Here is a 15646-nt window from a genome sequence, read left to right as displayed (position 1 = left end):
TTCATTAACCTGAACGATACATGATTTCATTCCACCTCCGTTGGCCCCCAAAACAATTAAATACGAGAACCTACACTATAAGCATAGCCCTAAAGTCACATATGGGAGAGAGAATATGATCCATGCATCACATATCTTTTGTTATGAAGTAGGCTTTCTTCTGTCCTATTTTCAGTAGATGCAAATCAAGGAGTACAGGGAAAAGTTTTCTATTGAGAAGGTCGAGTTAGGACTTACAGGACATCCTGTATATGAACTGCTATTGGAGAACTGTCTTTCTCATCTTTATTACCAGTTTGATTTGAAATTTATGGTGCAAAGACTAAAGGGGGACATTGTTGTTCCAAATAAGTTATCACAGCAGCAATTAAACGTTTGTTATCGTTAACATGGTAACTGAAACCTCCTGTAGTTTTGTCTTTCATCATCATCACTGTAATAAGTAATGTAAGTTAAACGAAGATTTTTTTTTTTGTTCCGAGAATGAGGTTTTAATAGCATAATTTTTCAATTTTGTCTGAAAGGACTCGTCTTCCGTCGTTCAACTTGAAAATCTTTTCGTTTGCAAGTTTTGTTTTTGAATGAAATCATGGGAAGCTTTTCTTGCTACTCTTTTACTTTCGAAATTCAGTTGTTTTCCCTTATTTGACAGTCAAAAAATTCAACAATTATCATGTAAATTTTTTGGGGTAGGTCATTTTAGGTCTAATTAAGGCCTATAAAAACAAAAACAAATTTTTTTCCCAAAAAATTATTTCGTGCATAACGAATTAATTAACCTGGTACTTTTGTAAGTTTCGTTAGCACTTACAGTAAAAAAAAATACCAATTCAACTATGTTGAATAATGCATAATAATGAATATTCATTTATTTTACCACCAAGAAAGCCATAATCTGTTTTATACATTTGTCAGGGAACATTTTGTAACAGTAGTGTTTTATTGCATCGCACTTTTCTGTAATGCAGTAAACGCTTTTAAAGGGACGAAACATCTAACTAAATTTTGTTAATTATCATATTTAAAAGACTAGTTGTCCACACTTATGCTGTCATCTGGTAATCGTAAAATAAAAAGTAGTTATACTTACCGTCTTTATACTTCAAAATACCGACACCCAACAACGTACGTAAGGAATGTTACGGGGGTTAAGAAATTGGTGGTACTTTAAAGTACCGTCAATAGTGAAAATTAATTTTTAAAAAATAAGTCATATCATAATGCATCAATGTCAGTCTATATCGTGTTATAACTAACTCACTGCTACCGATAGTATCTCGATAAAATTCGAATTTCACCTTGGAATCCCAATCAAGTATTCTGCACGTGTTAATTTGAATAACGAAACTGTGCAAATGATACCACAGAAAGTAATGAAGCATTTGTGAATAGTTTCGGTTTTGAATGTTTCATGTGTGTGATGATTTCTTTATCTATAAGGTGATTGATGACTCACGCAGCGAATAGCATTTGTTACTGTATTCATGGCATGATGCGATCATGGTCTTTTTGCGGTTTTCCTCGTGGGATCCGCATGCCTGAAGATAGCCTCTCTGTCTTTTTGTTTTTCCGATGCTTTTTAAATGTATTCGATGAGTCATTCTTTCCACGGCGGTGATTTTGAACATTGTCGAAGAAGAAGAAAAAGAACGGAAATGTCTAAATGGGCCAAGTGCAAACAAGTTCACGGACACCTGTTTGCCCAGCCATACTAGAGGTTGATTCACATGCATCATCGCATGCACATCTCATCTTTACTAGTCTACCCAGCTGATGAATGACTGCAAAAAGCAAAAAATAATCATTCATTTCATTTTTTCTCACTTTTCAGAATTATATACATCATCACTTTAAATAACAATCGGCTTATTTTTTGTTTTTGTTTTATCCTGACGATTTTGATTTTAACCGGCGAATCGAAACTAAAATTAAGTTCTATAAAATAAAAATACAATGTATTTTATACAGATGAATTGACACTTTTATCAATAAATAGTTTATCAGTAATTAATTAATTTTATTATCACACGCACACCAGTGCATAAAAAGATCCGCACGATGCATTTCCGCACATGGAGAACTTGGAGACACTTCTACAAAATATAGGCCCTCTTCGTGCTTTTCTTTTTCTGTTTATCTTCTTATATATAGTGTGTGTGTGTATCCCTTCCTTCTTTTATTTCATATTATAAATAGCTTGAAGTTATAAGGGGCTGTGTCCACATGAAATTATGCCACTGAAATCGCTGTGATGGTCGACTGGTCATAGTGCGAGACTCTCATCGCGAGGACCCGTGTTCGAACCCCACCGGCGTCACAGCGGTGGTCGGCCGTAGTTGGTCTTCTATGGTTTCCAGCTTCGACACTCGAATGCGAGCCGATCTCCCCGTTGCAAAGTTTCGCCACAAAGAGCAACAGACGTACAACAGTACAAATATTCAATCCTAACACTTCACTCATAGTTTGAAATATAGATGGCAGCACTAAAAAAATCAGACACAACACTAGATAAGCACTCAGACCGTTGCGTGAACACACTTTGTTCCAGAGTCTGCAACGAAGCTGGGGGTGGAAGAGATCTCGGCAACGGATTAAGTCCGGTGGCATTGTCCTGGCATTTATTCATTCCACTGAAATCGAAAGAATTGTGTCAATTCTTTTGTGTTGTTCTTTAAGACTTGTATTATCGGACTATATTTAGTTGGAGAGAATTGGGGGGGGGGGTCGTCTAACTGCGAACGTGGTGAGACAGAGAGCCCCCGTAACCCCCGTCTCGACCGTAGGAAGTGACCACAGCTCTCACACACAAATCAGTATCTCCAGCTCGCCTCTGACAAAGGTTGGCGATGCCCCCAGGAGCCGTGACGTACACTTCGAGAAACATTTCCATACAGCTTACAGTGCATGAATAGTTCTTATAACTAATGTTCGAAGGGAAGTTATGCTTGCATTCTCTTGAAGACTTAGATAAGTCTTTTTGGCAGTCTGTCATCATTTTCGCACTATCATTAAAAAACTGAAAGAGCTCTGTCTGGTCGGTTATCACTTTCGATTTTATAATTTCTGATTTACGGGGATGTTTTCTTCGACGGTTTCTCTTTACTGTAGAACAGCTGCTCTCAACCTCTTTTTGACTCGCGAAGCTCTCTCTGGTACATAATTTCTACGGCGGAGTCGAGTATAGGTATATTTTTTAGTTATTCATAAAAGTTACAGATTCATTTTTATTTAAAAATATTTATAATTATCTTTTTCCAATTTACTGCTTTTTCCCTCGAGCGACCGCGGTGCCCCTAAGGAGTGCACACGGAACCCCAAGAGCTCCGCAGGGCACTGGCTGAGAACCGGTGTTGTAAAAAACTCCCCTTAATGGCGGAAGACCAGGGTTGTACCCGATTTAGAAAAATAAAGAGTTTTCGATATTTCCTAGTTTCTTTTGTCTTTTTTTTTTTATAAAAATAAAATACAGTACCTATAGGTATCTAAGTTATTTAATAGTGAACCTTTTGAAGAGGAGGAAATATGACATTTTCTATTATTTTATTACAGATGGCCTCTTTACTCTCCACAGGAGGCTAAAGTTCACTTATCGCATGTGATTAAAGAAAATAATACTGTGATGATCAAGAAAAGCTTCGGTAAATATCATTCTTCCATTATATTCAATGTAAAACAATTAAGGGTAGAATTAGTGTGAAATGAGTCCTGTAATCCTACGAAATAATTCTCCAAATCATACACATTGTTATTAACCAGTGAATCTCTATGATAATCATTAAGCGAGGCTCACCTCAAAAACAGAATTAAAAAGAATCACAGCTAAGCTTCACCCTGTGTGTGAGTGTGATTATTAATCATTTTATAACAGTATTTTTGGGCGAGTTAGTAAATTGAATGATTATACATTTAGCACCAGTAAAGCATATACAGGTTACAGCATTATGGTCAGACAAAATTAAAAAGTGATTCAATTTTTTTTTTCAATTCACAAATAATATATCCATACTACGTGTGACTTTATAGAGCTGTTTGTTTTCTTAATTACAGATCACTCACGAGTTGGTGTCTTGACGGCTACCGGTGATTGCCTTGGTTTCATTTTCATAGATTATCATTTTAGCATATTTCAAGCCCGAGAAGCAATAAACGAGCAGGTGAGAAATGAATATTTCTATGATTAGAATGCTTAATTTCTACAGCCACTTTTTTTAAACTTTGGTATTAAAAATTTATCAAAATTTTGTTTTCACGCATACACGATGTTTGAATAAATGGCTACATATACAAGTTATCGACTTCAGACATTAGATAGTATAGTGGCAGACTGTATACTTATTCAAATCGATTTCGAGTATCAATTTTCTGAAAGATGTTTTACCAATTTGCAAACTTAATTTTCTTTTCGGTGACTAGTTGAATATTTCCGCATTATTGTCAAAAGCACGTGTATCAATAATCTTTTAGCAGCTTTGGTTAAACAAATATCTCGTGAAAGTTTTTGTTTTTATTACTCGTAAGAGGAAACAGTTAGAACGATGTATTTTACCACGTGTTTTTCGCGTCATAATCAATTCTCTGCCATACTGTTGACAAGCTGCTGTTATTCAATCACCATGCAACACGTTTCCGCGTAATTAGCAACATTTTCCTTCTCATCATTCAACGAAGCTCCATAATCAATAAATTTATAGTCTCTCTGTCAAGATATTTTCAAAAACTCGTTTTAATTTTCGTTTCCCGCGTTTTTTTTTATTCTCCTATTTTTAGCTGCCAGAAACAAGAAGATGCAAATACAGGTTTTTAGAGCGGAATGGCTGGCCCGTATCCGTTGAACAAGAGAACATATTATCAGTATTAGATATCATGAGGCAAGGATATCATATTTGTATTCAGTATCATAATCGGTTGTCCAATCTTTACCCTCCAGACCTTACGCCAATCGAATTGCCGGTGGTGACACCTTCACGAGAACTCCCTTCTGTACAGAAACCGAAACAGGGGAAAAAAATTGTGCAGCTAACGAGAAACAGGTAAAAAATTAATTTATAAAATTATTAAAAAACATGAAATTAGTCAATTACTAAGTGAAATTATATATTTTGTGAATACATTATTATTTTTTTTTAATTACGAATAACCAGGTTTGGATCTCTGAAGAAGAAAAACAACTGGTTAGTCGCAAAACCGATACTCATAAGTTATGTGCGTGCAGAGGCAGCTCAACATGCTCTAGATCTGAAGGAAGAACTCGAAAAACAAGAATGCAGCGTGTACCTGGTGAAAATTCTAATATATTCTTTTCCAAAATCAGCTATTAATAAACATAACCTGTTCTACTCACATTTACACATAAATTATTACTTTTACATTATTTATTTTATTATGATGCTTATAACGTTGTGGTTCATTTAAAAATTGAAATGCAAAATGAGGTCAGCGTCCTCTTTTGAAGCCATTATTTAAATTCATGGCTGCCTCCCCACAAGCTGAATCTAATTAAGCTATTAAAGAAATGTTATACATTTTGGATACTATCGATTGTCCAATAATTACGCACGTGATTACTTGTGAAAAACTAATATGGAAAGTGTTTTCACAGTTTTTCGATTGGACCAATACAGCTACAGCTTAAGATGTGAAAACGATTTTTTCCCCTGGCACTTTCCCTCACCAAAGATTTGAATTAAAAATGAAGGAGAGAAAATTACCGCATTTTGACAAAAAAAGTGTCGATTTTGGGAAAACAATTTTTCAAATAGATCTCATTTGGCTAACACTTTACAAATCTGGTGGTAAATTTGCCTATACAGTCGGCGAAGGTGACACGTAATAACAAAGTTGTAACTTCTCTCTACATGAAGAGAAAAAGCGCCTATTGCGAAAGGAAAAAACTAAACTTGGATTCTAACGGGATTGAATACAGTATTTAAGTGCATTTCTAATTAGTTGCAACCCATTGCTGGGGGAAAAATTTACTTCCGTTTGATGTTTGGTGCATAACTGACCGTTACAAAACTGACACGTCACAAAACTTGAAACGTTATAACTCCCGAAATATTCGTCCGATCCTAAAACGGAAAATGCTCGTCTATATTAGTTTTTCACAAGGAATCACGAGTGTAATTATTGGTCGGCAGGTAGTATCCATCCTTTATATATCACAGTAAATGTAATAAATCAGTAAACATGCATAATCGCTGGTTATTCTAATAATCACCAATCGTCTCAATAAGTTTTATAAATTTCACTGCATTTATCACTTTTACCGGTGATTATGCGTAATTCCCAAATAAAGTTGGTAAATTTGATAAATATGGAAGAAATCATGTGGAAATACCACTTCAATTTTAAAATTATCAGTTTTGCTCGTGCGTAATGAGTGACCTATATGTATTTTACCATAAAAATTAAATTTAAATACGTGTGTAGATATGAAAATTTTTTATATCAGTCTTGTTAATGTTGGATTTTTTCATATTTAAAAGCATGTGCAAACATAGATAACATTACCGATCGAATTCATTCTCCTACATTGAAGTTCGTACATAACATCTGGCGTATACAGGGTACATAGCAAATAGAGGGTATGGGGTTTTACTGGCGAACCGTTGATCTTAGAGGTATACTTCCTACTTCCAATTAGAAAAAGTGACCAAATAACGTGTAGTACCCAGTTATTACATTCACGTTGCAAAGGTTGTTTAGTTATTAACCCATTAACGACGACTTTGATTTTTTTAAAAACAAAAAAATAATGAGTGAAACCACTTCCAGCATTTATTGGCAAAGAAAAAACTTAAAATGTAGAATGGCAAATTTTCTTACCAATCGGCGTTAATGAGTTAAAATAAAAAATCAAGTTTTTATACAGTCCCCGTGTGCCCCAAAACCCAGTTAGAAAGTCGTTGCCTTGGCTTTTCTAATGGCTAAAAAAATTTCCATGTTTCTAACGTAAGTGCAATATTCACTGAGATATTCAAATTCGAAAAACTGAAGAAATTTGGGAGAGAACAGCGTTAAATGCGGGTAAAACGGGTTTTCCGCATTTAATGCTGTACTGTACTTGGTTGAAAGTTCTATAATTCAAGTGCTCAGCAAAATTACTACCCATTTGCTTCAAAATGTGTAAATTATCAAGATTTCGCGGAAAAGTGGTAAAAATCAAATTTTCGCATTTATCGCATCTATATCGTAAATACGGAAATTACGTATGGCTATGCATGATGACCGGATTTATGAAATTTGAAAAAATAATGGGAAAAAAAGTGAACTCTTATTGCCTGTAGAAAATTTTTTGATGTCTTTACGGGAAAGTCTTAAAGTTTTGAAATTGAAAATAAATTAGCACTGTGAGTAGATCATCCAACCACCCGAAATATCCCCAATAACATCTGTTGATGTTGAGAGAAATTTATCTTGTCTTTTCAGAAATTTCATTTTGTCTTTAGATTTCCTAACCCACTCATAAATTATGAATTGTTTATTCGAAAATGTGCAAATAAATGTGATTTTCAATAGATACTATAAGAATTTTTTTCTTTTACCTCCAATCAATATAATGATTGGTTCAGTTTCTAAAGAAATTTGTTTTGCTATCTTAATAGCATTTTTTGTCATTTTTGGGGAAATTTTTCTTTTAGTTTTTAAGGCATTTTTTCGAACTCTTAGGGAATTTTTTTTATTGTGATTTTCTAGAATTTTTTTAGATCAACAACATCCTCGCCTTGGTTATTATATTTACCAAAGACGCTTGGATATTATGCATAAACGCCGGTAAAAGGGATAATTTTTTAGTATTTATTAAATTTACCAACGACGCTTGGGTATTAAGCATAAACGTTGGTTAAAGTGGTACAAATTCAGGGAAGTTTATCAAACTTACCAAAATGATCGGTGATTATGCATCGTAACCAGATTTATCACATTTACCGTAACATATACATCACCAATAAACCAACAATCAGTCCTTTTATACAGTAGTTGGCATATTAGAAAAAAAACTACTGAAAATATCACATTTTTTTTATTGGTATGTGTGAATGTCTTTTTTATTATTTATTTATTTCAGGATGTGCACGAAATAAAAACAGGTAGCGACTGGCAAGATGCCTTGAATTATGCTGTCAGCAATTGCAAATTCTTTGTTCCTCTTGTAACACCGATGTACGGAAAAACACAATGGACGAATCGAGAGGTAAAAATATTGCCACCAAATGATTCTGATACATTGTTATAAGAAAAATATGCAAAAAATTACCTATTCTCTCTCTTTTTGGTACTGTTGTGGAAACGGTATTTTCTTTATTTGTTTAAAGATATAATTTTTATTCTGTTTATCGATGCGTACAGAATAAAGATTTTTCTGCGGACAATGCAATATAACTTCAGTGAAGTGTAACCTCGTTGTGAAAAAAAACAAAAAAAACTACGGAAATTTTTTACATTATATAACCAGAACTATAGGATTCATGTTTACTATTCTTGAATATTGTTCTTGTTGGAAACACATAACTATTAAAAATTCTCGTGGGAACATGATCTATTAAGAATAAAATCTAAAATACAGTAAAGTGGAAACTTTCTCGATTCATGCATCCTTGATTCCGTGGTATTTCTATAATTGTTTTTTTATAATCGGGGTTGTCTTGCGCCATACATGCTCAACCCATGGCCAGCGGTCCAAATGTAGTTCTCTGAGTCATCTGATGTGACCCGCTCCCTAGAACCTAGTTTTGTAAAAATGAACTGAGCGGCACATTCCCAGATCACTTAAGCGACCTAGGGCGCTGTTCCACACTCGAGTGGCCCACGGCACATTCTCACTTCACTTTAGTGGCCTACGGCACATTCTCACTTCACTTTAGTGGCCTACGGGACATTCTCACTTCACTTTAGTGGCCTACGGCACATTTCCAGATTACTTAGGTGACCCGCAAAACTTTCCCAGAGAACTTAAGTGGCCTACGGCACATTTCCAGATTACTTAGGTGACCCGCAGAACTTTCTCAGAGAGCTTAGGTGACCCGCAAAACTTTCTCAGAGAGCTTAGGTGACCCGCAAAACTTTCCCAGAGAACTTAAGTGCCCCACGCCATATTCTCACTTCACTTAAGTAACACGCGGCGCATTTTTACTTCACTTATGTGGTCCGTGGCTCATGTACAGATCACTTATGTGGTCCGTGGCTCATGTACAGATCACTTATGTGGTCCGTGGCTCATGTACAGATCACTTATGTGGCCCGCGACACGTTTCCCAATCAATGAGGTGGCCCGCACTCTTCAAAAGGTTGAGCACCCTTGTTTTACACATTAGGAAATGTAATACATGTATATATTTTTTAGGGAAAAGCCATCCCCTCGGTCACACTGTTGTCATTTTATTAATATTCAATATCACTTTTTTTTAATCATGACTGAAAATTTTGACGTTTTGGTGTCATTATTCAGGTGAAATTGGCTGACGTTTTGCACAAGAACATCATTCCGATAAGTTTTATAGAACAGTGGCCACCCGAGTGTCTTGCCATTCAATTTGCTTCTACTCAATACATTCCATGGAGGCCGGAAGAACCTGAACATTGTAAGGCTTGAGAATTTATTTTTTGCACTTGTCACATTTATTTATATTTTCAGCAGATCAGAGAAATCTCTCTTTTTTTTATAGAAGAAATATTTTATTATTCAACAAGTTTAGATAGAAAATCCTCCACTTCATATCTTAAATGTAGTGAGCTTCTTACGAAATAAGGTTGAATTTACAGCGAAAAACTTATAACTTGTATCTTTATAAAAAAAACACATACACAAAACCCAGAATCACGGTCCTTACGAGTGGACCTCTAGTAACAGCGTCAAATTACATGTTTATCTAATTTTAATTTGAGTTAGATCTTCGAAAAGTGAACTTTATTTAAATAGAACCCTTTTGTTACGGGAATTCCAACAAAGGGCGTAGCGAGGGGGACTTGGGGGTCTGCCCCCCCCCCCGAAATGTGAGAAAATGACCGAAAAAAAGGGAAAAAGATGGCCAAATGTATTATTCTATCACTTTGGTTCCCCCATCCCGAACGAAATTTCTGGCTACGTCCCTGATTCCAATCCTCTTTTTATGTACATATTTAATTACAAATAATCTTTGATTATAGCTCTTTCAAAATACGTTTCATATTCAAAAAAGTTTAATATGTGTTTAAAATAACCAAACAAAGGTTGAATTTACAGCGAAAAATTTATAACTTGTATCTTTATAATAAAAAAAACACATACACAAAACCCCAGAATCACGATCCTGTACGAGTGGACCTCAAAAGAATTATTTTCATCAGAGCAATAAAGTTCTTGAATTTTTTTTACCTTGTTATAACTTCCCCGCAACCTGATCATAACTTTCTCGTGGCTTTCGTGGATGTTACAGCATATGCGTTAGCGAGCTATTGTTCAAATGAAGAATGAAGAGATCTCTTACACAAATATACTGTAACTTATATAAAAAATATGATAATCTACAACGTATATAGTTGGAAATATTTATAAAATTTATTGGAATATATGTATGCATTCAAAAAAAAAATTCTTCTTGTTATTTTATGATTTAGGTCGAAAAGATATTGACTATAGGCCTCCAGATCCACGTGTCTGGGATCCAGCTCATATAAAAAAGGTTTGCAAAGAGTTAACGGAAAGATGTCGAAATGCAATGAAAAAGACTTCAGATAACGAGGTAATTTGAATTTTTACTGTTCCTAATCCAGTAACCACGTTGATGTCAACATAAATATCTGACACATAAGAATTTCTATAACATGAAAATATTTCAAATTTTTATATTTTTTATTGTCTGTCAAAAGACTTTTTCAACTTAATGTTCTGAAGCTTAAGATGTTATCAATGACATTACCACTAAAAAATATGTATATAGGGGGGGGGGGGGGGAAGGGGGCCCAATTATCGCCTACAACGGTTTCTTCTTGACTAATGCTGATAGCTGGTGGTCACTACCGGAACTACGAAGCTTTCCCCTTCAGTTGTTGTTTGTGAAAACCAGACGCACCGGTATTGTTTTCTCTTTTCTGTAGGAATTTTTCCTTATTTTCGTGTACGATGACTTAATAAACACGTTTCATCACTTTTAGTATAATCAATTAAATTCAAGTGATAGCGTTATAACATTCGAGGTAGTGATAGCGACAGTAACAGGCAGCATTTTGGTGTAGTTTGTTTCTTGGTTTGCGATTTGATTCCGGGGTAGAGGCCACCATGTTTGAGAGTTGGGTTGTTCGTAATATCGCCCGCTTGAGTGTTCCCATTATTGCCCTAGGCGATATTACGAACACTTTCGAAGTAGTTTTTTTTTCAGATGTCACGTTGAAAGACGTGGAACAAAATTAAAATGAAAGAGATGTAATAGCGGTGAAAAATAAAGCTATGGGACTATTGAAAGGCGTCGGAAGCTTTTCAAGTACCTGGATCTACATTAAAAGACTACGTAAAAAACCTGAAAATGAACTTTAAAAATTACTTGATATGCCACTAGGACGCGAAGGCCTTTTTTATCTCCTTATGTAGAAGATCAATTTGTTGAGTATTATTTACAAATGGATAAAACTTATTATGGACTTACGACAACGGATATAAAAAGGATGGAATTTGAACTTGCCTTTAGAAATAATTTACGCCACCCATTTTCTGAAGTTCAGGTAGGAAATGCCTCCCTCTTTTTTCAACACGTACACTGACTTGTCTCTGGAAAAGAAAAAAAAGGGAAAAGCACTATCACTTGAAAGTTCGTCAACTTCTGGCAAGACGCTGGCAAAAAACATCAAGCAAAACTGTACTGTAAAGGAACCAGTTCCGAAAAAACGCAAATCGGAAAAACGGAAAGAAGAAGGACCTCTTCAGAAGATGAAGAACCTCCATATGTGTCAACTGACCACAACGACAGCAATTGTGGCAAAGAAGGTAATGATGCCCAATGCTCAATTTGTGGAGGACTCTGCTCAAACGATTGTCATGGAGAAACATGGTTAAAATGGTTGATATATGGCAAATTGTCCCACGAAAAATACAATAAGAATAAAGTAGAGAAAACAAAGCGTTATGTTTGTGTAGAATGCTCCTAAATTCTTTTTTTTTTTTTTTTTTTTTTTGATGTTGTGTTTAGGAAAAGTGTTGAAAGGCTACGTTAATTATATTTCTAAAAGTACAAAAAAAAATCTCGTTGTATTTCGTTGTGTCTTAATTTTCACGTTTAATAAAATATGCATGATCATAGCATAAAGTAAACTTTATTTCAACCTTTCAAACTTCATTTTAGACGTAGGCGATATTAGAAACAAATAGTGGGCGAAATTAGGAACTCTTTTTTTAATAGGAAAAATTCAGAGGTCGCAAAAAAATTTTTTTTGGGTGTGTTAAAATTACCTGTTATATACAGTTGTAATTCAGTTTATTTTTAGATAATAGTCTAGGCAATATAGAATAGAACAATTTTTACACAAATTGCACACGAATTAGTCGTGTAATTAAAATAATGGCTTAAGTGGGTGATATTTGGGCCCCTACCCTAAATACCTTACGTTATTAAAAGGGTGAATATGTGTTTTGATATCGAAAGCTTTACATTTTAATTATCTTTTCAGAAATTCCGAGAAGCTCCAAATTCAGCCGTCGTATACGAAACACGTAGTGCAAAAACTACGAATCCAAACCTAGTTGTCATAAGCGCACATCCGAAACAAAAAGTCTTAGTGAGTACAATGCTGTTATAATACTCGTTATATAATGTCAATATTAAAAAATGTGAAATTCATGATTAAATAGTAGTTATAAATATTTATCAGCTTTACGATTTGTTTGAGAATATAATCACACCTCGTTATTATTTCTATAATACAGTATATACTGATTCTAATATAGAACTTCTAATCTTGAAAGCAATTGTAAATCGTCTCAGTGGTTTCAATCTAGGAATGATTGAAAATGTGGAAAAAAAAATCGCAACATTTTTATACAGCAAATAACTGGAAATAAATAACACCAACGACACGATTTGCCACTATTTTCTCTATATATTTACGGTATCTTAATTTCCTACATATTCTAAAGATATAGTCACTTTCTAGATTGTTCGTGTTGTTATCTGTAGTTGATGTGTGTAAAAATAATAAATAAAACAACACACATACGCAATGTTTTACACATATTAATATAGTTTTCTGAAGCAAATTCTCACTTTGTTCTGGCAGACACACGAGTTGAAAGTTAGCTTGGAAGCTGATGGATATGACGTTTGGTGTTCGTCAGATGTTCAAGAAAGCCAAGACGTCGTAGATGATGCCAGCGTATGTCCCAGTAATTCCGCTACTCCAAGGGAATTAGCAGCAATACCAGAAGGTCACTCCGTCCTATCAAAAGCCTATCAAGACATATCTAACACCATAGCAGATAGCAAACGCTCAATGATGCAAAAACATGATTCCGAAGGACAAGGAGGTAATAATAACATATGTATTTAATAACTTTTTATACCCGGCCTCTCTCTTCATGACACTTTTTTTTTTACCAGTACGTTTATTTATTCATGTCTGTTTAATTTTTTAGATAGAAGGCAACTTACTAGGATGATATCGCAAGTGAGTGATATTAGCCAAGTTTCATCGTTAACTCCTGAAAAGGTCGAAAGATTATGCACTTTTCAACAGAAAACCGATCTTGCAGGTGTCGTCATAATAATAGTCTCAGAAGCGTATACAAAGTCCAAAACATCTCAGCAACAGGTAATTTTATAACGCTATCGTAATCTTTTGAAATTCCAACATAAATCTCAACACAATCACGTAAACTCTGTCGTTAGAGGTGTCCTGTAGCCTAAGTCCTATTTTGGCCTTTATTTCATCAATCATTCGTCGTAGAGGTATGGTTTCAATTTAAAAAATGAAGAAAATGTGTTCAGAAGTCACCCTGTACCAGTTTCGAGAGTAAAAATACAGTGTGTCACAAGATAAAAAAACCTAAATTTTTATATTGTCCCCCCCCCCTCCGTCCTATAACTTCCAATTAGAAAATTTTTGCTCTGTCTCTTCTGAGCCCAACAAAAATATCCGCCATGTTTCTGAGCGCAATATTTGCTGAGATATTTGAATTCAAAAATCTGATAAAAGTTCAGGAAAAAACATCATTAGCTAACGGACAACGCTCCTTGCCCTCATTTATGCTGTTCTTTCCAAACTTCTCTCCGATTTTGAATTCAAATATCTCAGCGAATATTACACTTAGATAATCGGATTTTTTTTTTTTTGCTTCAGGAGAAACAGAGCAGCAACTTTCTAATTTAAAGTTAGGGGACAGAGGGTGAGGGAGAATATATATTATTTTTAAATAGCAAAGTTTGCTCCGAGATAGCAGTTGTTCTTGATACGAGGAACTTTCAGGCAAATCGAACTTGCAATATTGTATGTTTGTTGATAAATGTTTGTTTTTTTTCTTACATCGAAAATGTTTTGCTCTATGTATAGGTGTTTTATTGTGAGCACCGTAAACATGTAGTTTTGGTGAAATTCGATCAATGTCCTGTGCCATCTTGGTTCACAATGCTCATGGGAAATGATATGATTACCGTAAGATTCATTTTTTTGTCAATGCAATAACCACATGAAGTGAAATACTGTATATCCATGTACATTACTTTAGGTTGGCAAATGCCAATCGTATGTGTGTATTTAAAAGTGTTTATGTACTATGTGTTATTGTATTTGTTTGCAGTAATACTGTAGTATCAATGTAACAATACTTTGTACAATAATGTTTTTGAGGGTTTTATTCTGAAAAAAAAGGGAGAAATATGGAATGCAATGCCAAATTCACATAGATATTAAATAAACTGAGAAGAACATATTAACACTGACCTGAAATTTATTACTATCATTACAGAATGTTCACACACCTCAGTTTATGGCCACTTTGAAAGCTCGAATAAAACGAGCTCTTAATCCATCAACATCTGAAACACCTAAAGATGCCACAGCCGAGGCTAAAATCCAATGTTTGGTAAGTTTTACAGTCGGGTATTGTACATATTAGTATATAACACATTGAGCGTAATATAAAGTATATAACATAGGGCGCCGGGGCTGGGGGCTGAAACTATTTGACCCCCTTCCCCCAATAAATTTTGTGAGAAAACTGGGCACCTCGCCATTTCCAAAACACAATTCACGTTCTTGCGTACGATCTTGAGTCTCGTATATACTTGACGAATGGTGATTTTTTTGCAGTCCCCCCCCTCCAATGTTTTTTCACGTCGGCACATAGCATTATATTTTTTAAATAAAAGCTTATTACAAAACAGTCAGAGACGGGCTTAAGTATTTTGCGGCCCGGTGCAAAAAAAAAAAATTACGGCCCCTCTGAACAGGGGTTTCCCAATACCCCAGGGTGACCATGGGTACTCTGGTGCCCACCAGGTTCACACTGGTGTCCGAGAACGACTGTAAAACTATTTCATGGTCGTAAAAAAATGCCATTTGGCAATAAATACGGACAAAAGTGTCCGCTTCCCAGTGAAAAATTGCAAGTCACCCCCAGGCACTTTAAGGTTTAGGGCTCTCAGGGCTAGAAAACCGATTACAGTGGATCCCGCTCACAACG

At 35.0% G+C, this 15646-nt stretch overlaps 1 protein-coding gene across 1 annotated transcript in view; it reads left to right on the top strand.

Moving 5' to 3' along the window:
- The window catches only part of LOC149085415 (uncharacterized), a 41208-nt gene that overhangs the window by 11521 nt on the left and 14041 nt on the right, over positions 1 to 15646 (top strand). The window contains exons 2-13 of the mRNA XM_089233411.1: positions 3550 to 3638; positions 4048 to 4154; positions 4768 to 5030; positions 5142 to 5277; positions 8069 to 8194; positions 9449 to 9581; positions 10597 to 10721; positions 12640 to 12747; positions 13246 to 13492; positions 13601 to 13776; positions 14515 to 14616; positions 14930 to 15046. Coding sequence (XP_089089537.1) covers positions 3550 to 3638; positions 4048 to 4154; positions 4768 to 5030; positions 5142 to 5277; positions 8069 to 8194; positions 9449 to 9581; positions 10597 to 10721; positions 12640 to 12747; positions 13246 to 13492; positions 13601 to 13776; positions 14515 to 14616; positions 14930 to 15046 — 1729 coding nt within the window. The remainder of the gene's footprint in view (positions 1 to 3549; positions 3639 to 4047; positions 4155 to 4767; positions 5031 to 5141; positions 5278 to 8068; positions 8195 to 9448; positions 9582 to 10596; positions 10722 to 12639; positions 12748 to 13245; positions 13493 to 13600; positions 13777 to 14514; positions 14617 to 14929; positions 15047 to 15646) is intronic.

The sequence above is a fragment of the Pholcus phalangioides genome, unplaced genomic scaffold, assembly GCF_987345545.1.
Source record: "Pholcus phalangioides strain wild (caught in Gottingen) unplaced genomic scaffold, Ppha-v1.0 ptg000007l_1, whole genome shotgun sequence".
Lineage (NCBI taxonomy): Eukaryota > Metazoa > Arthropoda > Arachnida > Araneae > Pholcidae > Pholcus > Pholcus phalangioides.
The sequence above is the reverse complement of the archived record's forward strand: the minus strand, read 5'-3'. Positions and strand labels throughout refer to the sequence as shown.